Source organism: Anas platyrhynchos, chromosome 1 (genome assembly GCF_047663525.1).
Source record: "Anas platyrhynchos isolate ZD024472 breed Pekin duck chromosome 1, IASCAAS_PekinDuck_T2T, whole genome shotgun sequence".
Classification (NCBI taxonomy): domain Eukaryota; kingdom Metazoa; phylum Chordata; class Aves; order Anseriformes; family Anatidae; genus Anas; species Anas platyrhynchos.
In genome coordinates this window covers 80,481,770-80,508,313 of record NC_092587.1, presented here as the reverse complement: position 1 = coordinate 80,508,313, position 26,544 = coordinate 80,481,770, and the positions used below count along the sequence as shown (strand labels likewise).

At 50.2% G+C, this 26,544-nt stretch overlaps 1 protein-coding gene and 1 pseudogene across 6 annotated transcripts; both read right to left on the bottom strand.

Moving 5' to 3' along the window:
* Positions 1-4,542: 4,542 nt before the first annotated feature.
* LOC113841770 (C-type lectin domain family 4 member D) lies at positions 4,543-12,443 on the bottom strand. Of its 6 annotated transcripts, none has more exons than XM_038179443.2 (8): positions 12,306-12,436; positions 12,016-12,075; positions 11,544-11,639; positions 10,375-10,467; positions 6,923-7,015; positions 6,033-6,184; positions 5,679-5,806; positions 4,543-4,903 (listed from the first exon to the last, which is right to left on the bottom strand). In XM_038179443.2, the coding sequence occupies exons 3-8, from the start codon at positions 11,557-11,559 to the stop codon at positions 4,753-4,755; spliced, it is 633 nt and encodes a 210-aa protein (XP_038035371.1). In that variant the 5' UTR covers positions 11,560-11,639; positions 12,016-12,075; positions 12,306-12,436; the 3' UTR covers positions 4,543-4,752. The 6 variants fall into 6 exon arrangements, with proteins under 6 accessions (XP_038035371.1, XP_071899026.1, XP_038035368.1 ...); XM_072042925.1 differs by having other exon boundaries at positions 6,033-6,215; positions 10,375-10,451; XM_038179440.1 differs by lacking the exon at positions 12,016-12,075 and having other exon boundaries at positions 12,306-12,443.
* Positions 12,444-13,574: 1,131 nt separating this feature from the next.
* LOC119717048 (C-type lectin domain family 4 member D-like) lies at positions 13,575-23,747 on the bottom strand (annotated as a pseudogene).
* Positions 23,748-26,544: the final 2,797 nt, after the last annotated feature.

Sequence of the window (26,544 nt, the reverse complement as noted above, 5' to 3'; positions counted from 1 at the left end):
TCTGCTATAGACCTCCAAACCAGGATGAGAAGACAGATGAGGAGTTCTACAGGCAGCTGACAGAAGTTGCGAAATCTGCAATGCTTGTACTCGTGGGGGACTTCAACTTCCCTGACGTATCCTGGAAGCACAACACAGCCCAGAGAAAGCAGTCTGGGAGGTTTCTGGAGAGCATGGAAGATAGCTTCCTGATGCAGCTGGTTAGTGAACCTACCAGGGGTGGTGCCCCGCTACACCTTCTCTTCCCAAACAGGGAAGGACTCATGGAGGATGTGATTGTCGGGAGCTGTCTTGGGCAGAGTGACCACAAAATGGTGGAGTTCACTATTCTTGGTGAGGCCAGGAAGGGGACAAGTAAAACCACTGTATTGGACTTTCGGAGGGCTGACTTTGGGCTGCTCAGGACACTAGTTGGTGGAGTTTCTTGGGAGGCAGTTCTGAAGGGCAGAGGGGTCCAGGAAGGCTGGGCACTCTTCAAGAGGGAAATCCTAATGGCGTAGGAGCGGTCTGTCCCCATGTGCCCAAAGATGAGCCAGCAGGGAAGAAGACCAGCCTGGCTCAACAGAGAACTGTGGCTTGAGCTTAGGAGAAAAAAGAGGGTTTATAATCTTTGGAAAAGTGGGCAGGCCACTAGGCAGGACTATAAGGATGTTGTGAGGCTGTGCAGGGACAAAATTAGGAAGGCCAAAGCTCATCTGGAGCTCAATCTGACTACTGCCGTTAAAGATAACTAAAAATGTTTTTATAAATACATCAACACAAAAAGGAGGACTAAGGAGAATCTCCATCCTTTACTGGGTGCAGGGGGAAACTTAGTTACAAGAGATGAGGAAAAGGCGGAGGTGCTCAATGCCTTCTTTGTCTCAGTCTTTAGCGGCAATACCGGTTGTTCTCTGGATACCCAGTACCCTGAGCTGGTGGAAGGGGATGGGAACAGGGTGTGGCCCTCACCATCCACGAAGAACTGGTTGGTGACCTGCTACTGAACTTGGATGTGCACAAATCGATGGGGCCGGATGGGATCCACCCAAGGGTACTGAGAGAACTGGCAGAGGAGCTGGCCAAGCCCCTATCCATCATTTATCAGCAGTCCTAGCTATCGGGGGAGGTCCCAGTTGACTGGCGGCTAGCAAATGTGACGCCCTTCTACAAGAAGGGCCGGAGGGCAGACCCGGGAAACTATAGGCCTGTCAGTTTGACCTCAGTACCAGGGAAGCTCATGGAGCATGATATAAATGATAAGAACTGCTTTGTATCACAATTGCCTAACTTTGGATTATTTACTAGCACAAGAAGGAGAAGTCTGTGGAAAATTTAGCTTTAGTAATTGCTGTTTAAAGATTGATAAAAAGGGTGTTTCTTCCTAGTAGCTAATAGAATGCTATGTTCCGGTTTAGGATGAGAAGAATGTTAATAATATGCTGATGTTTTAATTGTTTTTAATTGTTACAGAGCAGTGCTTACACCAAGCCAAGGACCAAGCCAAATTCAGCTTCTCACTGTCCTGTCAGCAGGCAGGCTGGGAGGAGGGCCGGACTGCTCGGGGTTAGGTTGAGCATCAGACAGTAGGTGGTGAGCAATTGCATTGTGCATCACTTGTTTCGTACACATTATTACTAGTAGTACTATTATCATCATTATTATTGTTATTATTATTATTATTATTTTCTTGTTATCTCAATTCACAGGCTTCACTTTCCCATTTCTCTCTCCCATCCCAGAGAAGGAGAGGGGGGAGGTGAGCGAGCAAACAAAAACCTGGAAGGATATGGAATGGGATTTATTTTCATGGCTGCCTGGTGGACCATGGGTTAAAAGAGTGTTATTTTTATTGTTATGTGGTGTAAAGATGTTATTGTTTATACCTTGTATGATACCTTGTCTTACATTATTAATACGCCGGGTGATAAATAGTACATTGCTAATAACTTCATTAAAAAAAAGAAGAGAATATGTCAATTATGATGCTTAAGAATTGGACCCTCCAAGAACAAACTGATGAAATCCAATTATTAATAACAGAAGAGACACGAACTGGGGATATTAAAAAGAAGATAAGGGATTGTGAGGAATGTTTTAACAATTCCAATTCGTGTCCATAAATTCGTGTCCATAAATTTGTGTCCATAAAGAATAATTCTGTTTGAATCCTCTCTGCCTCTGGGCCCTGCACTGGCAATTTAGTTCTTGAACCACAGATGCAGTGTGTCCCAGTCTCCCCCTCATTCTAGTCAATTTATCACGTCTTCAGAAAACACTCCTTAAATTTATGAACCTGTTTGCTTTTGTTATTCCAGACTTCTATTTCTAACAGTTACAGCCTTTTTTCCTGTCTTCTTCGAGATTAACTTAACACTGCTATAGATGTGTCTGTGAATGGCTGGGGAAGAATGTTTTAATTACTCGTGAAGCGTCAAATAAGAAAGCTGTTTGTGTTTGATGTCTGGGAGTTTCAGAACAACTGATAACAAATAGTGACTGTTATGAGATACTATGTGGATCCTTGGTATCTGGCCAGGGGGGCCAAGAGATTAAGAGGAAGAAAAAAGAAGCTGAAGGACGGTTGGGAGACAAGACCTGTGGAGAGTTTACAGAGAGTGTTCCGTAAACTTGGAATAGTGCCGAGTAAGTACAAAGGGTGAGAGGAAGACTACGAGCCTTCAGCATGAAAGACCCCTAGAGACCCCCAGAGGAGACTGATGCGCATGCTCCAGTAGGAGGGACTGGACCCCGGAAGCTAATTATAATAATCTATTTTTTTAGAAGTAGTAATGAATATGTATTAGTCTAGGTGCATAAAAATCAGCTGCTTGATGTAACTGGTGTGCATCCTGGTGGAGCAGAGACTCCCGGTGCACCCAGCGCTGTTTGCTTACCTCTATTCCTTTATATTCTTTTAATAAATCCTATTTTTTATTTAATCCTAATTTGAATCCTGAGCCATTTATAACAGAGCAGATCCTCTTGGGAGTCATCATGCAGCACTTGAAGGGCAAGCAGGCGATCAGGCCCAGTCAGCATGGGTTTATGAAAGGCAGATCCTGCTTGACGAACCTGATCTCCTTCTATGACAAAGTGACGCGCTGGGTGGACGAGGGAAAGGCCGTGGATGTGGTCTACCTTGACTTCAGCAAGGCTTTTGACACCGCCTCCCACAGCATTCTCCTCAAGAAACTGGCTGCTCTTGGCTCGGACTGGCGCACGCTTCGTTGGGTTAGAAACTGGCTGGATAGCCGGGCCCAAAGAGTCGTGGTAAATGGAGTCAAGTCCAGTTGGAGGCCAGTCACTAGTGGCGTCCCCCAGGGCTCGGTGCTGGGGCCGGTCCTCTTTAATATCTTCATCAATGATCTGGACGAGGGCATTGAGTGCACCCTCAGTAAGTTTGCAGATGACACCAAGTTAGGTGCGTGTGTCGATCTGCTTGAGGGTAGGAAAGCTCTGCAGGAGGATCTGGATAGGCTGCACCGATGGGCTGAGGTCAACTGCATGAAGTTCAACAAGGCCAAGTGCCGGGTCCTGCACCTGGGGCGCAATAACCCCAAGCAGAGATACAGGCTGGGAGATGAGTGGTTGGAGAGCTGCCAGGCAGAGAAGAACCTGGGAGTGATGGTGGACAGTCGGCTGAATATGAGCCAGCAGTGTGCTCAGGTGGCCAAGAAGGCCAACGGCATCCTGGCTTGTATCAGAAACAGTGTGACCAGCAGGGCTAGGGAGGTGATCGTCCCACTGTACTCGGCTCTGGTGAGGTCGCACCTCGAGTACTGTGTTCAGTTTTGGGCCCCTCGCTACAAGAAGGACATCGAGGTGCTTGAGCGAGTCCAGAGAAGGGCGACGAAGCTGGTGAGGGGCCTGGAGAAAAAGTCCTACGAGGAGCGGCTGAGTGAGCTGGGCTTGTTCAGCCTGGAGAAAAGGAGGCTCAGGGGCGACCTTATTGCTCTCTACAGATACCTTAAAGGAGGCTGTAGAGAGGTGGGGGTTGGCCTGTTCTCCCACGTACCTGGTGACAGGACGAGGGGGAATGGGCTTAAGTTGCGCCAGGGGAGTTTTAGGTTGGATCTTAGGAAGAACTTCTTTACTGAAAGGGTTGTTAGACACTGGAACAGGCTGCCCAGGGAAGTGGTGGAGTCACCATCCCTGGAAGTCTTTAAAAGACGTTTAGATGTAGAGCTTAGGGATATGGTTTAGTGGGGACTGTTAGTGTTAGGTTAGAGGTTGGACTCGATGATCTTGAGGTCTCTTCCAACCTAGAAATTCTGTGATTCTGTGATTCCTGCATCTTCTTCCTTCAGGAGAGCTCCAGCTCTTTTCAGCCAGCAGCTGCCAGACTCACACAGTGTGTGACTGACAGAAGAGCCCAGGAATTGTTTGATGACCCCGAACCCTCCTGTGTCAGTCCCATGGAGGCAATGGCATTGAAAGAAAGGTACTGGCACACTTCCCATAGAGACATGACCTTCACCTGCCATGCTTGCCTGGAGATTCCATTGCCAAATCTGTCATCACCGACCATGGGATGGGATGGTCAGCCTGAGAAAGCACAGGCAGAGTTCTCTAGCATTTATTGTTTCCACATCAGGGGTACTTTGAGAAATACACATGCACAAGGGATGCTGTGTGCAGAGCAACATCACTCCCAGTCTCATCATCCCACGAGCAGAGGCAAGACAAATGCTCCAAGGCTCTCCTACCCCTCCCAACACAGCCCTCTGCTGTTCCCAGTTCGCTGCTCATCTCAGGATGAGGATTCCTCCATCATATTGTTTCTGCTGCAGTCTCACAAATCCAATAAGAGTGGATTGTGCATGGGACATTATTCCAGTTCCGGAAAATATCTTTCTGGTAATGGATTACAACACACAGCTCATCACTTGGTTGATCACTTGGCTCCCCACGCCTCCAGAACCTGAGAGAAAAAGAGACATGTTACTCCCTGTGCACCCTGCAAGCACATTGCTGGAAGAGGCCACGCCTGGAATACAAGGCTTGGAGGGGAGACAGTCCAGATGCAGTTTGATGGACAGAAGTCGTACCCTTCCTCGCACTCTGCTAATCATACTGGCAGAAGTCTTACATGCAAACCTGACTTATTTCTAGAACCAACACAGCAGGGAGCTGTTCAGTCCTGGTAGGCAGAGCTGCTCACCACAGCTCACGCCAGGCACTTCACAGCCAGCAGGGGATGCGTCTCTTCCAGAAGAAACATCTGCAAGCCAAGCCCTGGTGATCTCTCCAGCACCCCATCGCTTCTGCAGCATGACAGCACTGGCCCAGCATGTGCTTACACCTGCACACCTACAGGCACATAGACCATGTGCCTACACCTGCACACATACAGGAACACAGACCATGTGCCTACATCTGCACATGTGTGTGGTGGGGCAGTACGGAGGTCAGGCAAGGCTTGTCCTGCATGAAGGACTCTTTCTCCTCACAAAATGCAGCTTCATCTATGCCTACAGCACCGATGGCCATGTCACAGATAACTTATCACTAACCACTAACCAGCATGGATGGATCGGTGGGAACCTGGTATCCTACAAAGCACTTGCCGGCTCCATCATTGTCCTTCACAGACAGCCATGGCATATCCCTCCCATGCTCATCAGACACCCTCACATCTCTTCCACCCTCTTGCACTACCTGGAGCCACACCAAACACTCCGTCATGGGATACTCACGCTGCTCTTTCATTATAGGGAGTCTGGTCTGCCCAGCGCCACTGGCCCACCTTCTGTGCCCTCAGACCGATGTATAAATTGATTCCATTTTGTCGGTATTTCATCTGTATTTCCTTATAGAGGAAAGCCTGGAAATCAGGGAGAGTACAACGTCCATGAGGTTCAGGACTGAACAGAGGGAGGTGGCAGGAGTCCTAGTGGGGTGGAGCTGGTGGCAGACAGGAGCCAGTGCTGAGTGGATGCAGCAAGGACATCCCCCCTCCACTGCAGGAGCCAGGAGGGGCTCTGAGGCCCCTCCACGCCTGGCACTCCTGTCTCCAGGCTGCTCTGGCCCTCTCCCAGCCCTGCACTTACCTGCTCTGCTTTTGTATTGATCACCACCAGCTGGGAGCCCATCCCACTGCAGTTCTGCTGGCTCTCATCCCAGGGCATCTGATCATCTGAGAAGTAATAGCAGCTTTCCTGAAAGGGTCTCCAGCCCTCTGAACAGCACTTCAGGTCTCGCCCTGTGCAGGGAGAGACCACGGAGCATGAATGCTAATAAAGAGAGAGATCATCATTGCAAAGACCCCCTGTTCTCCAGGGACAATGCTCGTATTCTAACTTAGATTGATTCTTTCTTTCTTTCTTTCTTTCTTTCTTTCTTTCTTTCTTTCTTTCTTTCTTTCTTTCTTTCTTTCTTTCTTTCTTTCTCTCCTTCCTTCCTTCCTTCCTTCCTTCTATAAATTTTTGGAAGAAAAAACACCCACAAGTATAATGTAGGTATTTCTTCAAATTGTTCTGAGGTATGATCAGAAGAGAGCTCTGTGTACACAAGTCCATGGTAATCTTTGTACCGTGCTCTCAGGTCTTGCTTTGACAAAGACAAAGCCATTCTGGTGATCTGTTTTGACTCCTCCTTGTACAGTCTCCCATAGGATTGTAGGTGCAGCAGCAGGGAATATTACTTGTTTTTCTGAAGAGAGTTGCACTTTTATTATTGCTCCATTATTAATCTTCCCTGCACCACTGTATGATACTATGCATTTTGTCCTTGTCAGTGTGTTCACACCCACCCTGCCCTCCCAGGACACTCTTAACATGGACCTATCCTCCCCCTAAGCTGCTAGCAGGAAATCCTTTTTCTCTCTCTCCCACATCTCTCCTCTGGAGCCTGCTCCTGTTGCTGCTTGCTGTGAGAGCAGACCCCAGCAATCACCATCCTCATAACGAAGACCTCCTGCATCCTTGCCAGCACCACTGACCTTTGCCTTGATGCACCGCCAAGATGCAGTGCAACTCTGTATGGTTCCCCTGCAGGGCTGCGGGCTTGTCACAGCTCTGGGAGACATGAGTGACTGGAAAGGGAGAGAAAAGAAGGCAGGGTTACCACTTTCTCCGTGCTTCTCCCACACCGTTTTGTACTTCACTTTTTTATGCATTTCCCCACCAAGCACTGGCTCAGCATCACTGCTCCTCTGGCTCTCCCTTTCAGGTTCTCAAGAGGTAACTGACATTCTGTCAGGGAAGAGGAACAAGCATTTCTGCTCCCAGCCACCCACAGCTGCCTGCAAGGGTCCTCCACTCAGTGACTGACAAGGTCTATCCAGGATGACCTAGTCAACAAAGCTAAGGAAGCCCGGGACCCACCTGAGCAGTCCCAGGTGGCTGTGGCAAGCCAATGGTTTGTTACTGGAGTCTGTCCCAGCACTGAGCAGATGCCCTCAGGCTTCCTTGGATGCCATGGAGCTGAAGGTGTGGGGTTAGTTGCTCCATGGCTCTTAGAAAACTAGGCCCAAAGCAGTATGGCTGCCTTCACAGCAAGTGACAACCTTCCACGTCAGAGAGCAGAGGGACCCCTGGGAGGGGATAACACAGAGAACATGACACAGGGTGGGGCTGATTCCACCTGACCACAGGCATTGACCATGGAGATACCCATCTAAATCCCTTTACAATCAGTGGATTAAAAGAAGCACTTCAGCAACACAGTTTCTCTCTTCCTAAGCTAGCCATAGACATCAGCAATAGTTTGGATGAGAAACACATTAGATGGGCCTGTTTTAGCAGCAGCAAAGACAGTCCAGGTGAAGGTAACAGCATATGCCTCTCTCTACTGAAACCAGGGTGGAATACTTGGGAATTGCTATTTGGCTCATACAGTGGTGGTGGCTGGTGTCAGCAGGCCATGTTCACAGCCCAAAGGACTGTGGAGTGGTCACCAACTCAGACACTCAGGGATATTGATAATATAGATAACATTGACAATAGAGATGTCTATTTTCATCAGCTGTGTCATTTAGAAATAGCAATACTAATGAGGAGGGAAGAGTAATCACAGTGACCCCTGTGAGTGATCAGTGATCTCCTATAATGGACAAAGGCTCAGAAGAGCTGGGCAGGGGCAATTACAAAGCTCGGGGAAGAATGTATGCAGTGACTGACCACAGCTGTTGCAATGAAAGGGGACCTTATCTCAGCACAAATGGGACCAAGGAGTGGGCTTTGCCCTAGTTAGCTGAGTGAATCAACCAGTTATATCAGCTGAGTGAATTGACCAGCTGTGTAACTGTACATCCCTCAGAAGATCAAAACAATGGCAATAATCTCCTAAATTAGCCAGACTGGCATGGGATGAAGGTATGTATGCTTTCAGCCCAAAACAGCATAGGAAACTGAACAACAAAAACAACTCGGAGGAGAGCAATGAGCCTGAGCTGGCTTTAACCCACATATTCCTTTTTGGTTGCTGGGGATACTCAGCGTTGCAGTGGCGGACAGATTGCAGAGATTGGTAAGCCCATCCCAGCTGGGAGCCCATCCCACTGCAGTTCTGCTGGCTCTTATCCCAGGGCATCCGATCATCTGAGAAGTAATAGCAGCTTTCTTGAAAGGGTCTCCAGCCCACTGGACAGCACTTTCAGCTGTCCTCTGTAGGGGAAGAAAGACCTGTGTTGGACAAGATGTGCTGTGCCTCTTCTCAGTGAGCTCAGCACAGAACCCCAAGTATCAGAGAAGGGGTTTGAACTGTACATTTCTTTTGGACAGCGGTAAATGCTCTCTTTTGTGCTCCACAAACAGCACCATTGACACCCTGACAGATTGCTGTCACCGGGCCCCTGCTTGAAGAGCTTTTTCCTTTGTTCTATCTGCCCATTCAAGCTCTGCTTGGGGAGAGGCACTTTCTGCCTCACCATTCCTGAGGAAGTGAGATGGGAAGGAGCTGAGCACTCCTCTGGGGACACTGACATCAGAAAAGCATTGTCCAAGTGATTAGCTCTCATCTCATACACAGGAACAAACATACACAGTAAACTAGCCTGGCAGCCTCACTGCCAACACTGGTAGTTTCTTACACAAGCCGTGCATGTTTTCCTAGAAATTTGCCATGCACGCAGAAAGTCACATGATGGATTGAAAAGCATGGGCACATTCTCTAAAGGACGAGGTTATCTTTTTTCAGGTTATATACCTCTATCTGTAAGCTGTTTCTATCACACACAGAATATAGCTCAATATGGAACATGTCCAACAAACAAGTCCTTCCAGTCTAGTCAACCAACAAAGACACTCTGGTACACTGAGCAGAGCTGAATCTCAGACCTCACAGGGACTTTCTTCTTGGGTTCCCCACACAGGAGCTCTCCAGGGGCTCCCTGTGCTAATCTATGCAATCAAGGTGCGACTGCCAAATGCTGTAACCAGCTGCTGCTGATATGGGGCCAGAAAAATGAAAGGAACAGGGAAGGGAGGAGAGGCCCAGGAGGCTGTGGTCCAAAGCAAGACCACAGAGGAACCAAAACCAGAAGCAAAGAATTCTTGTGCTGCAAGAACCACATGAAAAGCAATGAACCTGCCTGCCTGCAATGCTTCTGCCTGGGCAGGTGCTTAGTTCTTCCAGTACCTACAGGTATATATTTGACCATGTCCCTTGCACTCACATATTCTCACCCAGCAGAGTAAAGATGCAGGCTTCAGGGCTCACACTCTTCAAAAGCTCCCAGCTTCCATGCATGAGGCTGTGGAGTCCCTTTCTCTGGAGATATTCAATGCCCACCTGGATGCCTACCTGGGCAACCTGTTCTAGGGAACCTGCTTTGGCAGGGGGGTTGGACCCAATGCTCTCTTCACGTCCCTCCCAACTCCTACAATTCTGTGATTCTGTGAAATGAAAAGCTGCTCATTTCACACAGTTTAAATCTAATCAGGGTCAAAGCAGTTGTCTCGGATTCCCTTCTTGGCACCAAATGGAGAGAGTGTAGACTCCAGGTAGTGGAAGAAGCAGAAAAAAATTGTTAATTTACCGGTGTTCTTCTATATTAGATCAATGTTTACCATTACATTTGTAGAAACAGAAACCATGGCACTGGAGAGCACAGATCTGAGCCATCCCTTACAAAAAGATGAAGTGCTTTTGGCTAGATTTGTGAACTGGACTGGAGCTGAGGGGCTGTATGTGGGCAGAGAAAGGGACGAGTGATCACAAGGTAGAACTGGAGCAAGCCACCCTCTTCCACTGGCCCAGGATGTGTTTTCAGAGCATCCTAAGTCAGACTGTAAAACACAGCATTTTCTTTCCTCATCTCTCCATCTTCCTTCCCTAGGGCAATCCAGCTCTGGCTGACAATCCCGTTCCCAAACTCAAAGGCTGACTTACACCAGAATAAATGTGGGGGACGTGCTCAGTGTCACTCCCAAGGCTCTTAGCAGCACTCACTTTGGCTTGCAGATCCATTGGGGATGCAGTGCCACCCTGGAGCATTCTGGGGCAGAGTCTTGTACTGGCCACAGCTCCTGTGAAAGAGAACAACTGGGAAGAGGGGAAAGAGAAGGAAGGCGCTACTGTCATCCTTTCATCCTCATTCATGGGCAAGTTGTCCTGCCCTCCACCTTCTGGCTGAGAGCTCCCTCAGAGACTCGGTTACACCAACAAGCTCTGAAAATTGTATCCTGAAGGAAAAGAGCAGACAGCTTTCCCCACTACGGGTCACTCCCTCCCTTGGGCAAACACTGATCAGATGAGCCCCCCTCACCTCAGCTGGCTGAGACTCATTTTCCCAGCCGACAAAGCCCCGCTAAGACACCCTTAGAGGATGGGGTCAGGAAAAGGTCAAAGAAGTTGTGAGACCATCCTAGTAAAGGTGGAATATCAATATGCATTCCCTCTTAATCTGCCTGTGTTCTGCAGCTTTAGAGCACCCTTTTCACCCATGCCAAGGAGGGGAAGAACTGCTGAGTGCTGAGGCCTCACCCAAGGGAGCTGAACACCACAGGAGAGTTATCGCAGAGCAGTAACGATACTCCAGGTATCTACACTACACGCAACATATTTCCCTTCTGTTTGTTCCAGGCGCTGTGGGTAGGATGCAGCTGGAGCATTTTGGTGGATTTACACCTCACTCTGCTCAACCGTGGGCAGCCCTGGGAGCAGGATGTCCAGGGAGATCATGCTGGCTCTTTGGCTGCAACAGGGTCACGAGGAGCTCTGAGGGACACCACAAATGCGGCCAGGAGAACTGAGAGCCAACAGCCAGCCCTCGGGGAACCTGCTCAGATGTCGTCTGGCACTACGGAGACTTCTCGGCCCTGTTGCAGTGGGAGGGCAGGAACTGATGGGTTTCACCCAGGACTGGCTGGATTCGGCAGCTGGGAAGTGAGAGGAGCTGTGGGAAGGCCCTGCCAGGACACTACCTGCTAACTGTGCAAGGGACGCGGCTCCCCAGCTAAGAGGCAGCGTGGGAAAGGGGCAGCAGAACAGGCTGTTTGGGTGCAGGGCAGTCGCCTGCTGGCAAAGAGGCTGGGGTTTTCTTTGTCCACCTGACACCAGGCAATTTCAGGCCCCCTTTCCTTTCCTCCCCGGGGAAGTAAAGGGACCCTGGCACCCACCGAGGCCAACGGTCATGAGGGCAGTTTTGACGGCAAGGGCAGAAGCGAGGAAGACCCAGGGGCTCAGGCGGGAACAGCTGCTCCCTTCTGCTGGGGCTGAAAAACACAAGGCAAGAGTGGAAATCCCCGGCCCAGAGTCGGGGGGCAGGATAATCCAAGGGGCTGCGTGCCCTGACAGCCTGCTGATAACCCTGTCCCAAGGCCTGGCAGGTCCCGCAGGCACTGTAACCTGCTTGTGCTGTCTGTCACTGGCCACTGCCAGTCACACCTGAAGGTGTGTCACACCTGCAGCGTAGGGCAACACGGGAACTGCCCTCTTGCTTCATGTCACAAGCCATGCCTGCGCTCTTCCCAAGCTGCACTACTTTTCTTCTTCTGTCACGCCTCTTTCCTGACCTGCACACCTTCCTGGTTGCCCTCCCTTACCCCTGTCTTTCACTGAATGCTCTTTCTCTACCTCCCTCCTACTCACCTCTCTCTGGAGCTTCTTTCTCTCAGCTACCCAACTCTTAGTTGGGCTCTGTCCCCCAGCCTGTTAAACACAACAGCGAGTAGTCACTTACTCAAAGGACTGACAGTCCAGCTCGGTGTCTGGCAGCAGACACGCAGAAGAGATGGTTTCTACCCCGAGAATGGGCACTGGGTCTTTCTGCTGGTAAACAGCCAGCCACGGTACCATGCCCTTTATATATCCCAGCCCCGTATTTTCCCCCACCTTCTCCTTCTCCTAGAGGAGGGCAGAAAGGAAGGCTTTACGGTTACCTGCAGTCCCAGGACCGACTCTCTCTTGCTGGTTCATTATCGCTGCCACAGCATCACTTCTCCACCAAGAGTCCCGTCCCTGTTACCAGTACGGCCACAAGCACAGCCCTGCTGCAGGAGGAGGAGCTAGGGCAGCTCCCACAGTGCCAGGCAGTATGCACGGACTTGAATCCGATGTACAGACAGAGTCATAGCCGGGGTATTCCCCACAGCACATGGAGATGGGGGAATTTTCATCATTTCTCTGTCAGGACGTTTCACAAGAGGCTTGATGCAACCTAGAAACTCACAGAGGCAAAGGAAAACAGACGAAAAACAGAACCACTGCTGCTCAGACCATCTCCTTCTGTACATTTTCAAGCAGCTTCACAAGACACATTAGTGGTGTTTATCCTTCCCTGGTGAGAGAGTACATGTGTGAAAATGCCTGTGCTGTTGGTGTTTGCTAGCAAAGGGATAATAAACACACTCACAAGGGCCTACAAAAGCAGCCAGAACACTACAGGAAGGCCCATGTGTGGCTCAGCCTGGGCAAGTCCCCATGCAAGGCCCAAGCCCAGTAACCCAGAGCTCAGGAACTTGCCAACATGGTTTCTGACTAATTGCTGAGGAAACAAGGATGGTGCTTGGAGCAGAGAGGAGGGGTTGCACGTGACTTGCCGAAACGTAGCCGGAGATCTGAAGGGATCACCAGATCATGTCAGCAGCCCTGACTGTGACAGGTCAAGAAACTTTACTCTGTCACCACTACGTGAGGCACACATGGCACTTGTAGCACTGCTCGGGGTGACTTGATTGAAAACTCCGGAGGATGTAAGAATCCCTAAGGATATCCCGAAGGAAAAAGAAGCCCTGCTGGGCCTCTCTGCGCTCTGAACTGAGTGCTGTGGGCATGCAGACACTGCTCCTCCACACCCCATCAGTTAGCTTTCTCCCTGTGAAGAGGCAGACATGCAGGTGCTGAGGAAGACATGGGATAGCTAACAACATGAGCATCAAAGGCTCAGAAGAGCAGGGCACACAGTTGTTGACAAATGAGGACAAACATAAACTGTGTGTAGAAATGTGCACAAAAGGCTCAGACCATGCCAACAGTGCTGTTGCATTGGAAAGACGGTCTATAAACGTGCTTGCTGGTATTGTCCTAGAAGGAATTAACTACTAGAAGGTACTTGCTCTAGAAGGTTCACAGCACAGTGAGAGATTCTAGAACGAAATTTTAGAACAAAGCTTGGTAACAAAGATGAATTGTACCACTCGTGCCCCAAAATGAGAATGTGTGCTGTTTGTTCTTGCTCTGTAATATGCCTGACTCTGTGGTTGAGCTGAGGGTGGCTGATCAGGAAGGAAAATGCAGAGGGTAGGGAACTGTTACAGGGAAAATCTGCTCATATTGCACAGCTTAAATCTAATCGGTCTTGAGGCAGTACATTAATGGCACGTAGTTAACTGGCAAAACACGATCCCTGTATTCGGGATCAGAATTAGGAATATAATGGATCAATGACACATTAATAAACAGCTATGGGTTTCTAAACAGCTTCCTGCAACTACCCCCCCCCAGAACTCCAGACCCCACATGTGATCATTCGCACACTTGCACAAGCTCCTGACCCTGCTCTCACTCCTGCTGTGGGAAGTGCAGCTTACAAGAACACATCCTCTTTTCTGGGCGTGTGGGTTCCCCTGTTTACAGGGGCTTCCTACTGCTGGTGGTCTGTGTCCACACCACTTCATGCAGTCTGCTGACCCACAGGCTGCTGAGGAAGCTCAAGGGCACATGCATCTGCTGAAGCTGTGACTGTCTACTTGCCGTACCCCTTACAGCCAGGAATGACAGCTGAATGCCTGCCCATGGTGTCCAACTCTGCTTATAGATGCTCCAACCTGGCAGAGTTGCCAGGGTCTCTCGTGCCTCTCCCTGAACCACTGAAGAGAGGGGTACTTGGTTTTACCAAGTTCATTGCTAGGAAATGCTAGTTGGAGGCCCCGGAGAATCTTGAGTCTACTTTCCCAGACCCTTGCAGTACAGACAAGAGCCAACAAGAGCAGCACGGATACAACAAGATCAGTGGGATGTGGAGAGAAGGAAATACTGCAGCAACAGGGGTCTTGCGTGACCTTGCAATCTAGGGTCCAGCTACTGGATACTCAATGATTAAGCCTAGCTCCTGGAGGGATCCATACTGCATAAATGTAAGCGTATATTTTCCGCTAACAAGCTTTCACCCTGAGCAGCCAGAGAGGGCACTAGGGTGAGGCTGCTGGTGCTGATTGTGCAAGTGCTTTTCAGCAGTGCTCATCTGTCTGCATGCTATGCATACTTGTACCTGTATACGTACACGCTGTGTGAATGTGTGCAGCTGTGCCTGTTTGGTGTACACACTCAGCCTCGCTACAGCCTGGACCTAAGGACATGGCAATGCAGCTGCCTTGTGTCTGCTGGGCTATGGCATTCGGCAGCTTCTGCCACCACCCACACAACGACTCCCATGGATGGGTTTAGGAAGCCAACTCTCAAGACTCGGGTGGAAGTGAAGGCAATATGCATTGCACTTCTGGAGGGTCCCTCATGGGCAGCAACCGCCCTGCCTCTCCCTGCCTCTTCTCCAGCATTGTCCAGCCTGGGCAGGTGTGCCCTGACAGGGCCCACTGAGGTGTCAGCCTCCCAGGACGCCCGCTGCATCTGTTGAGTCCAGGATTAGCTCTGAGGTGGGAGGGGTGACCAAAGGACCTAATAATTTTGCTGCTGGGGCCATGTCCTCATACCTGGTCAACCATGTGCAGGGTAGACTCCTGGCACACGCTCCTGTTTCTCTCTCAGGTAAGAGTTTCAGCATGGCAACATATGAAAACCCCACAGCTGGTTTCCTGTGCCCGGTCCCTCCCAGAGCCCTGGCTGTGTGCGACAGGACCGTTACACACAGGTTATCTCTGAAGTGTTAAGACTCACTGGGTGTATGCAACTTCTAATGCAGTAGTCATCTCTGGCACTTTCCTGGCACAGCAACAGGCTTGGTATGAAGCACGTGCATGTGCAAAATAGCTTAGAGAGGGAAAGGGAAAGAGAGAGAGGGGGAGTGAGCCCAGAGCCTTTTTTATCGGTGTAATATTGTATTTTCTGCTTTACAGGAAATCAGTATTTGTTCAGCAAAGTCAATGCTGAACAGGACTCTCTATGACCCAGCAAGAAGCAGACACCTCTTCTCAAGCAGACAAAGGGAACAGCAGCTCTGAGCATCCTTCTTGCATTCCTGCATCTTCTTCCTTCAGGAGAGCTCCAGCTCTTTTCAGCCAGCAGCTGCCAGACCCACACAGAGAGAAGAGGATGACTGACAGAAGAGCCCAGGAACTGCTCTGATGACCCTGAACCCTCCTGTGTCAGTCCCATGGAGGCAATGGCATTGAAAGAAAGGCATTGGCCCATTTCCCGTACAGACATGACCTTCACCTGCCATGCTTGCCTGGAGATTCCACTGCCAAATCTGTCCTCACCGACCATGGGAAGGGATGGTCAGCCTGAGAAAGCACAGGCAGAGTTCTTTAGCATTTATTGTTTGCACTTCAGGGGTCATAGTACTTTGAGAAATACACATGCACAGGGGATGCTGTGTGCAGAGCAACATCACTCCCAGTCTCATCATCCCACCAGCAGAGGCAAGATAAAGGCTCCAAGGCTCTCCCACCCCTCCCAACACAGCCCTCTGCTGTTCCCAGTTCGCTGCTAATCTCAGGATGAGGATTCCTCCATCATAGAGTTTCTGCTGCATTTTCACAAATCCGATAAGAACGGATTGTGCACGGGACATCATTCCAGTTCTGGAGATTTTCTGACTGGTGATGGATTACAACACACTTCTCTTCAGGAGTATTAGTTGGCTCCCGAGGCCTCCAGAACCTGAGAGAGAGACAGACATGTTACTCCCTGTGCACCCTGCAAGCACCTTGCTGGAATAGGCCACGCCTGGAATACAAGGCTTGGAGGGGAGACAGTCCAGATGCAGTTTGATGGACAGAAGTCGTACCCTTCCTCTCACTCTGCTAATCCCACTGGCAGCAGTCTTACATGCAAACCTGACTTATTTCTAGAACCAACACAGCAGGGAGCTGTTCAGTCCTGGTGGGCAGAGCTGCTCACCACAGCTCACGCCAGGCACTTCACAGCCAGCAGGGGATGCGTCTCTTCCAGAAGAAACATCTGCAAGCCAAGCCCTGGTGATCTCTCCAGCACCCCATTGCTTCTGCAGCATGACAGCACCGGCCCAGCATGTGCCTACACCTGCACACATACAGGAACATAGACCATGTGCCTACACCTGCACATGTGTGTGGTGGGGCAGTATGGAGGTCAGGCAAGGCTTGTCCTGTATGAATTCATGTATTACTCCTCAGGAAATGCAGCTTCTTCTCTGCCTACAGCACCGATGGCCATGTCACAGATAATTTATCGCTAACGACTAACCAGCATGGATGGATCTGTAGGAACCTGGTATCCTACAAAGCCCTTGCCGGCTCCATCATGGTCCTCTCACAGACAGCCATGGCATATCCCTCCCATGCTCATCAGACACCCTCACATCTCTTCCACCCTCTTGCACTACCCGGAGCCACACCAAACACTCTCCGTCATGGGATACTCACGCTGCTGTTTCATTATAGGGAGTCTGGTCTGCCCAGCGCCACTGGCCCACCTTCTGTGCCCTCAGACCGATGTATAAATTGATTTGTTCTCATCGGTATTTCATCTGTATTTCCTTATAGAGGAAAGCCTGGAAATCAGGGAGAGTACAACGTCCGTGAGGTTCAGGACTGAACAGAGGGAGGTGGCAGGAGTCCCAGTGGGGTGGAGCTGGTGTCAGACAGGAGCCAGTGCTGAGTGCATGCAGCAAGGACATCCCCCCTCCACTGCAGGAGCCAGGAGGGGCTCTGAGGCCCCTCCACGCCTGGCACTCCTGTCTCCAGGCTGCTCTGGCCCTCTCCCAGCCCTGCACTTACCTGCTCTGCTTTTGTATTGATCACCACCAGCTGGGAGCCCATCCCACTGCAGTTCTGCTGGCTATTATCCCAGGGCATCTGATTATCTGAGAAGAAATAGCAGCTTTCCTGAAAGGGTCTCCAGCCCTCTGGACAGCACTTCAGGTCTCGCCCTGTGCAGGGAGAGACCACGGAGCATGAATGCTAATAATGAGAGAGATCGTCACTGCAAAGACCCCCTGTTCTCCAGGGACAATGCTCATATTCTAACTTAGATCTTTTCTTTCTTTCTTTCTTTCTTTCTTTCTTTCTTTCTTTCTTTCTTTCTCTCTCTCTCTCTCTCTCTCTCTCTCTCTCTCTCTCATTCTCTTTCTTTTCCTTCCTTCCTTCCTTCCTTCCTTCCTTCCTTCCTTCCTTCCTTCCTTCCTTCCTTCCTTCCTTCCATAAATTTTTGGAAGAAAAAGAAACCAGGATAATGGAGGTATTTCTTCAAATTGTTCTGAGGTATGATCAGAAGAGAGCTCTGTGTACACAAGTCCATGGTAATCCTTGTACCGTGCTCTCAGGTCTTGCCTTGACAAAGACAAAGCCATTCTGGTGATCTGTTTTGACTACTCCTTGTACAGTCTCCCATAGGATTGTACGTGCAGCAGCAGGGAATATTGCTTGTTTTTCTGAAGAGTTGCACTTTTATTATTGCTCCATTATTAATCTTCCCTGCACCACTGTATGATACTATGCATTTTGTCCTTGTCAGTGTGTTCACACCCACCCTGCCCTCCCAGGACACTCTTAACATGGACCTATCCTCCCCCTAAGCTGCTAGCAGGAAATCCTTTTTCTCTCTCTCCCACATCTCTCCTCTGGAGCCTGCTCCTGTTGCTGCTTGCTGTGAGAGCAGACCCCAGCAATCACCATCCTCATAACGAAGACCTCCTGCATCCTTGCCAGCACGACTGACCTTTGCCTTGAGGCACCGCCAAGACGCAGTGCAACTCTGTGTGGTTCCACTGCAGGGCTGCGGGCTTGTCACAGCTCTGGGAGACGTGAGTGACTGGAAAGGGAGAGAAAAGAAGGCAGGGTTACCACTTTCTCCGTGCTTCTCCCACACCGTTTTGTGCTTCACTTTTTTATGCATTTCCCCACCAAGCACTGACTCAGCATCACTGCTCCTCTGGCTCTCCCTTTCAGGTTCTCAAGAGGTAACTGACATTCTGTCAGGGAAGAGGAACAAGCATTTCTGCTCCCAGCCACCCACAGCTGCCTGCAAGGGTCCTCCACTCAGTGACTGACAATTTCTAGCCAGGATGACCTAGTCAACAAAGCTAGGGAAGCCTGGGACCCACCTGAGCAGTCCCAGGTGGCTGTGGCAAGCCAGTGGTTTGTTACTGGAGTCTGTCCCAGCACTGAGCAGATGCCCTCAGGCTTCCTTGGATGCCATGGAGCTGAAGGTGTGGGGTTAGTTGCTCCATGGCTCTTAGAAAACTAGGCCCAAAGCAGTATGGCTGCCTTCACAGCAAGTGACAACCTTCCACGTCAGAGAGCAGAGGGACCCCTGGGAGGGGATAACACAGAGAACATGACACAGGGTGGGGCTGATTCCACCTGACCACAGGCATTGACCATGGAGATACCCATCTAAATCCCTTTACAATCAGTGGATTAAAAGAAGCACTTCAGCAACACAGTTTCTCTCTTCCTAAGCTAGCCATAGACATCAGCAATAGTTTGGATGAGAAACACATTAGATGGGCCTGTTTTAGCAGCAGCAAAGACAGTCCAGGTGAAGGTAACAGCATATGCCTCTCTCTACTGAAACCAGGGTGGAATACTTGGGAATTGCTATTTGGCTCATACAGTGGTGGTGGCTGGTGTCAGCAGGCCATGTTCACAGCCCAAAGGACTGTGGAGTGGTCACCAACTCAGACACTCAGGGATATTGATAATATAGATAACATTGACAATAGAGATGTCTATTTTCATCAGCTGTGTCATTTAGAAATAGCAGTACTAATGAGGAGGGAAGAGTAATCACAGTGACCCCTGTGAGTGATCAGTGATCTCCTATAATGGACAAAGGCTCAGAAGAGCTGGGCAGGGGCAATTACAAAGCTCGGGGAAGAATGTATGCAGTGACTGACCACAGCTGTTGCAATGAAAGGGGACCTTATCTCAGCACAAATGGGACCAAGGAGTGGGCTTTGCCCTAGTTAGCTGAGTGAATCAACCAGTTATATCAGCTGAGTGAATTGACCAGCTGTGTAACTGTACATCCCTCAGAAGATCAAAACAATGGCAATAATCTCCTAAATTAGCCAGACTGGCATGGGATGAAGGTATGTATGCTTTCAGCCCAAAACAGCATAGGAAACTGAACAACAAAAACAACTCGGAGGAGAGCAATGAGCCTGAGCTGGCTTTAACCCACATATTCCTTTTTGGTTGCTGGGGATACTCAGCGTTGCAGTGGCGGACAGATTGCAGAGATTGGTAAGCCCATCCCAGCTGGGAGCCCATCCCACTGCAGTTCTGCTGGCTCTCATTCCAGGGCATCCAATCATCTGAGAAGTAATAGCAGCTTTCTTTAAAGGGTCTCGAGCCCACTGGACAGCACTTCCAGCTGTCCTCTGTAGGGGAAGAAAGACCTGTGTTGGACAAGATGTGCTGTGCCTCTTCTCAGTGAGCTCAGCACAGAACCCCAAGTATCAGAGAAGGGGTTTGAACTGTACATTTCTTTTGGACAGCGGTAAATGCTCTCTTTTGTGCTCCACAAACAGCACCATTGACACCCTGACAGATTGCTGTCACCGGGCCTCTGCTTGAAGAGCTTTTTCCTTTGTTCTATCTGCCCATTCAAGCTCTGCTTGGGAGAGGCACTTTCTGCCTCACCGTTCCTGAGGAAGTGAGATGGGAAGGAGCTGAGCACTCCTCTGGGGACACAGACATCAGAAAAGCATTGTCCAAGTGATTAGCTCTCATCTCATACACAGGAACAAACATACACAGTAAACTAGCCTGGCAGCCTCACTGCCAACACTGGTAGTTTCTTACACAAGCCGTGCATGTTTTCCTAGAAATTTGCCATGCACGCAGAAAGTCACATGATGGATTGAAAAGCATGGGCACATTCTCTAAAGGACGAGGTTATCTTTTTTCAGGTTATATACCTCTATCTGTAAGCTGTTTCTATCACACACAGAATATAGCTCAATATGGAACATGTCCAACAAACAAGTCCTTCCAGTCTAGTCAACCAACAAAGACACTCTGGTACACTGAGCAGAGCTGAATCTCAGACCTCACAGGGACTTTCTTCTTGGGTTCCCCACACAGGAGCTCTGCAGGGGCCCTATGTGCTAATCTATGCAATCAAGGTGTGACTGCCAAATGCTGTAACCAGCTGCTGCTGATATGGGGCCAGAAAAATGAAAGGAACAGGGAAGGGAGGAGAGGTCCAGGAGGCTGTGGTCCAAAGCAAGACCACAGAGGAACCAAAACCAGAAGCAAAGAATTCTTGTGCTGCAAGAACCACATGAAAAGCAACGAACCTGCCTGCCTGCAATGCTTCTGCCTGTGGCTTAGTTCTTCCAGTACCTACAGGTATATATTTGACCATGTCCCTTCCACTCACATATTCTCACCCAGCAGAGTAAAGATGCAGGCTTCAGGGCTCACACTCTTCAAAAGCTCCCAGCTTCCATGCATGAGGCTGTGGAGTCCCTTTCTCTGGAGATATTCAATGCCCATCTGGATGCCTACCTGGGCAACCTGTTCTAGGGAACCTGCTTTGGCAGGGGGGTTGGACCCAATGCTCTCTTCACGTCCCTCCCAACCCCTACAATTCTGTGATTCTGTGAAATGAAAAGCTGCTCATTTCACACAGTTTAAATCTAATCAGGGTCAAAGCAGTTGTCTCAGATTCCCTTCTTGGCACCAAATCGAGAGAGTGAAAAGTCCAGGGAGTGGAAGAAGTAGAAAAAAAAATGTTAATTTTCCTGTGTTCTTCTGTATTAGATCAATGTTTACCATTACATTTGTAGAAACAGAAACCATGGCACTGGAGAGCACAGATCTGAGCCATCCCTTACAAAAAGATGAAGTGCTTTTGGCTAGATTTGTGAACTGGACTGGAGCTGAGGGGCTGTATGTGGGCAGAGAATGGGACGAGTGATCACAAGGTAGAACTGGAGCAAGCCACCCTCTTCCACTGGCCCAGGATGTGTTTTCAGAGCATCCTAAGTCAGACTGTAAAACACAGCATTTCCTTTCCTCATCTCTCCATCTTCCTTCCCTAGGGCAATCCAGCTCTGGCTGACAATCCTGTTCCCAAACTCAAAGGCTGACTTACACCAGAATAAATGTGGGGGACGTGCTCAGTGTCACTCCCAAGGCTCTTAGCAGCACTCACTTTGGCTTGCAGATCCATTGGGGATGCAGTGCCACCCTGGAGCATTCTGGGGCAGAGTCTTGTACTGGCCACAGCTCCTGTGAAAGAGAACAACTGGGAAGAGGGGAAAGAGAAGGAAGGCGCTACTGTCATCCTTTCATCCTCATTCATGGGCAAGCTGTCCTGCCCTCCACCTTCTGGCTGAGAGCTCCCTAGAGACTCGGTTACACCAACAAGCTCTGAAAATTGTATCCTGAAGGAAAAGAGCAGACAGCTTTCCCCACTATGGGTCACTCCCTCCCTTGGGCAAACACTGATCAGATGAGCCCCCCTCACCTCAGCTGGCTGAGACTCATTTTCCCAGCCGACAAAGCCCCGCTAAGACACCCTTAGAGGATGGGGTCAGGAAAAGGTCAAAGAAGTTGTGAGATCATCCTAGTAAAGGTGGAATATCAATCTGCATTCCCTCTTAATCTGCCTGTGTTCTGCAGCTTTAGAGCACCCTTTGCACGCATACCAAGAAGGGGAAGAACTGCTGAGTGCTGAGGCCTCACCCAAGGGAGCTGAACACCACAGGAGAGTTATCGCAGAGCAGTAACGATACTCCAGGACACTACACGCGACATATTTCCCTTCTGTTTGTTCCAGGCGCTGTGGGTAGGATGCAGCTGGAGCATTTTGGTGGATTTACACCTCACTCTGCTCAACCGTGGGCAGCCCTGGGAGCAGGATGTCCAGGGAGATCATGCTGGCTCCTCGGCTGCACCAGGGTCACGAGGAGCTCTGAGGGACACCACAAATGCGGCCAGAACTGAGAGCCAACAGCCAGCCCTCGGGGAACCTGCTCAGATGTCGTCTGGCACTACGGAGACTTCTCGGCCCTGTTGCAGTGGGAGGGCAGGAACTGATGGGTTTCACCCAGGACTGGCTGGATTCGGCAGCTGGGAAGTGAGAGGAGCTGTGGGAAGGCCCTGCTAGGACACTACCTGCTAACTGTGCAAGGGACGCGGCTCCCCAGCTAAGAGGCAGCGTGGGAAAGGGGCAGCAGAACAGGCTGTTTGGGTGCAGGGCAGTCGCCTGCTGGCAAAGAGGCTGGGGTTTTCTTTGTCCACCTGACACCAGGCAATTTCAGGCCCCCTTTCCTTTCCTCCCCGGGGAAGTAAAGGGACCCTGGCACCCACCGAGGCCAACGGTCATGAGGGCAGTTTTGACGGCAAGGGCAGAAACGAGCAAGACCCAGGGGCTCAGGCGGGAACAGCTGCTCCCTTCTGCTGGGGCTGAAAAACACAAGGCAAGAGTGGAAATCCCCGGCCCAGAGTCGGGGGGCAGGATAATCCAAGGGGCTGCGTGCCCTGACAGCCTGCTGATAACCCTGTCCCAAGGCCTGGCAGGTCCCGCAGGCACTGTAACCTGCTCGTGCTGTCTGTCACTGGCAGTGGGTCACACCTGCAGCGTAGGGCAACACGGGGACTGCCCTCTTGCTTCATGTCACAAGCCATGCCTGCGCTCTTCCCAAGCTGTACTACTTTTCTTCTCCCGTCGCACCTCTTTTCTCCCCTGCACACCTTCCTGGTTGCCCTCCCTTCCCCCTGTGTTTCACTGAATGCTCTTTCTCTACCTCCCTCCTCCTCAGCTTTCTTTGGAGCTTCTTTCTCTCAGCAACCCAACTCTTAGTTGGGCTCTGTCCCCCAGCCTCTTTTACACAACAGCGAGTAGTCACTTACTCAAAGGACTGACAGTCCAGCTCGGTGTCTGGCAGCAGACACGCAGAAGAGATGGTTTCTACCCTGAGAATTAGCACTCGGTCTTTCTCCTGGTACGCAGCCAGCCATGGTACCATGGCCTTTATTTATCCCAGCCCCGTATTTTCCCCCACCTTCTCCTTCTCCTAGAGGAGGACAGAAAGGAAGGCTTTATGGTTACCTGCAGTCCCAGGACCGACTCTCTCTTGCTGGTTCATTATCGCTGCCACAGCATCACTTCTCCACAAAGAGTCCGTCCACGTTACCAGTACGGCCACAAGCACAGCCCTCCTGCAGGAGGAGGCGCTAGGGCAGGTCCCACAGTGCCGGGCAGTCTGCACAGAACCAAATCCGATGTGCAGACAGAGCCATAGCTGGGGTATTTCTCAGAGCACATAGAGGTAGGCGAATTTTCACCATTCCTCTGTCAGGACGTTTCACAAGAGGCTTGTTGCAAAAAAGAAACTCACAGAGGCAAAGGAGAACAGACGAAAACTAGAACCACTGCCACTCAGACCATCTTCTTCTGCACATTTTCAAGCAGCATTACAAGACATTAGTGGTGTTTTTATCCTTCCCTGCTGAGAGAGAACGAGTGTGAAAATGCCTGTGCTGTTGATAGTTGCTAGCAAAGCAAATTAAATAATAATAAACACACTCAAAAGGGCACGTGACTTGGCGACATGGAGCCGGAGATCAGCAGGGATCACCAGATCATGTCAGCAGCCCTGCCTGTGACAGATCGCAAAGCTTTACTCTGTCACCACTACATGAGGCACACATGGTGCTTGTAGCACTGCTCAGGGTGACTTGATTGAAAACTCTGGAGGATGTAAGCATCCCTAAGGATATCCCGAAGGAAAAAGAAGCCCTGCTGGGCCTCTCTGCGCTCTGAACTGAGTGCTGTGGGCATGCAGACACTGCTCTTCCACATCCCATCAGTTAGCTTTCTCCCTGTGAAGAGGCAGGCATGCAGGTGCTGAGGAAGACATGGGATAGCTAACAACATGAGCATCAAAGGCTCGCAAGGGCAGGGCACACAGCTGGTGATAAATGAGGACAAACCTAAACCGTGTGTAGAAATGTGCACAAAAGGCTCAGACCATGCCAACAGAGCTGTTGCATTGGAAAGACGGTCCATAAACGTGCTTGCTGGTATTGTCCTAGAAGGAAGTAGCTACTAGAAGGTACTTGCTGCTGGGTTCACAGCACAGTGAGAGATTCTAGAATGAAATTTTAGAACAAAGCTTGGTAACAAAGATGAATTGTACCACTCGTGCCCCAAAATGAGAATGTGTGCTGTTTGTTCTTGCTCTGTAATATGCCTGACTTTGTGGTTGAGCTGAGGGTGGCTGATCAGGAAGGAAAATGCAGAGGGTAGGGAACTGTTACAGGGAAAATCTGCTCATATTGCACAGCTTAAATCTAATCGGTCTTGAAGCAGTACATTAATGACACGTAGTTAACTGGCAACCCATGATCCATATATTCGGGATCAGTATCAGGAATATTATCAGTAATAATATTATCAGGAATAGTATCAGGAATATTTGGTATGGGAGGCACGGTGGTAGGGGTCTACTACAGGTCTCCAGATCAGGAGGAGGAAGTCGATGAGGCCCTGTACGAGCAGCTGCTAGTAGCCTCACGATCACGAGCGCTGGTCCTCATGGGGGACTTCAATTACCCTGGCATCTGCTGGGTAAGCAACTCGGCCAGGCACGAGCAGCCCAAACAGTTCCTACAATGCGTTGAGGACAATTTTCTGATGCAGGTGGTAGAGGAGCCGACGAGGCAGGGGGTGCTCCTGGACCTCCTTCTTACTAACAGGGATGGCCTTGTTCGGGATGTGAAGGTTGGGGGCAGCTTGGGATGCAGCGACCATGAGATGGTGGAGATCCAGATGGGACTAGGCAAAGGAAGTAAGGCTAAAAGCAGGATTGCCACCCTGGACTTCTGAAGAGCCAACTTCAACCTCTTCCAGGACCTGCTTGGGAGTATCTCATGGGATAGGTTGCTAGAAGGCAAGGGTGCTTGTGAGAGCTGGGCTACATTTAAGCAGCACTTCTTCCATGCTCAGGGTCTGTGCATCCCAAGGAATAGGAAATCGGGGAAGGGGGGCAAGAAACCCGCATGGATAAGCAAGGAGCTCATCCATAAGATCAAAAGGAAGAGGAGGGTCTATGAAATGTGGAAAAAGGGCCTGTCTTCTTGGGAGGAGTATAGATGTGTTGTCAGGGCCTGCAGGGATGTGACGAGGAAGGCTAAAGCCCACCTAGAGATGAGGCTTGCGAAAGAGATAAAGGAAAATAAGAAGGGCTTTTTCAAGTATGTAAACAGCAAGAGGAAGACTAGGGATAATGTGGGTCCCTTCCTGAATGAGGGGGGTGTCCTTGTCATGGGGGACGCTGAGAAGGCAGAGATACTGAATGCTTTCTTTGCTTCACTCTTTGCTTCAAGGACACTCCTCTGGGACTCTGTTGTTTGTCCTCTTCACGGTGCGGGTGACGGAGCATTGGAACAGGCTGCCTAGGGAGGTTGTGGAGTCTCCTTCCCTGGAGATATTCAAGGCCTGTCTGGACGCCTACCTGGGCAGCCTGCTCTGAGGACCCTCCTTTGACAGGGGGGTTGGACCCGATGACCTTTCCAGGTCCCTTCCAACCCCTACAGTTTTCTGATTCTGCGATATAATGGATCAATGACACATTAATAAACAGCTATGGGTTTCTAAACAGCTTTCTGCAGCTACCCCCCCAGAACTCCAGACCCCGCAAGTGATCATACACACACTTGCACAAGCTCCTGACCCTGCCCTCACTCCTGCGGCGGGAAGTGCAGCTTATGAGAACACATCCTCTTTTCTGGGCGTGTGGGTTCCCCTGTTTACAGGGGCTTCCTGCTGCTGGTGGTCTGTGTCCACACCACTTCATGCAGTCTGCTGACCCACGGGCTGCTGAGGGAGCTCAAGGGCACATGCATCTGCTGAAGCTCTGGGTGTGTACTTGCTGTGCCCCTTACAGCCAGGAATGACAGCTGAAAGCCTGCCCATGGCATCCAACTCTGCTTATAGATGCTCCAACCTGGCAGAGTTGCCACGGTCTCTTGTGCCTGTCCCTGAACCACTGAAGAGAGTGGT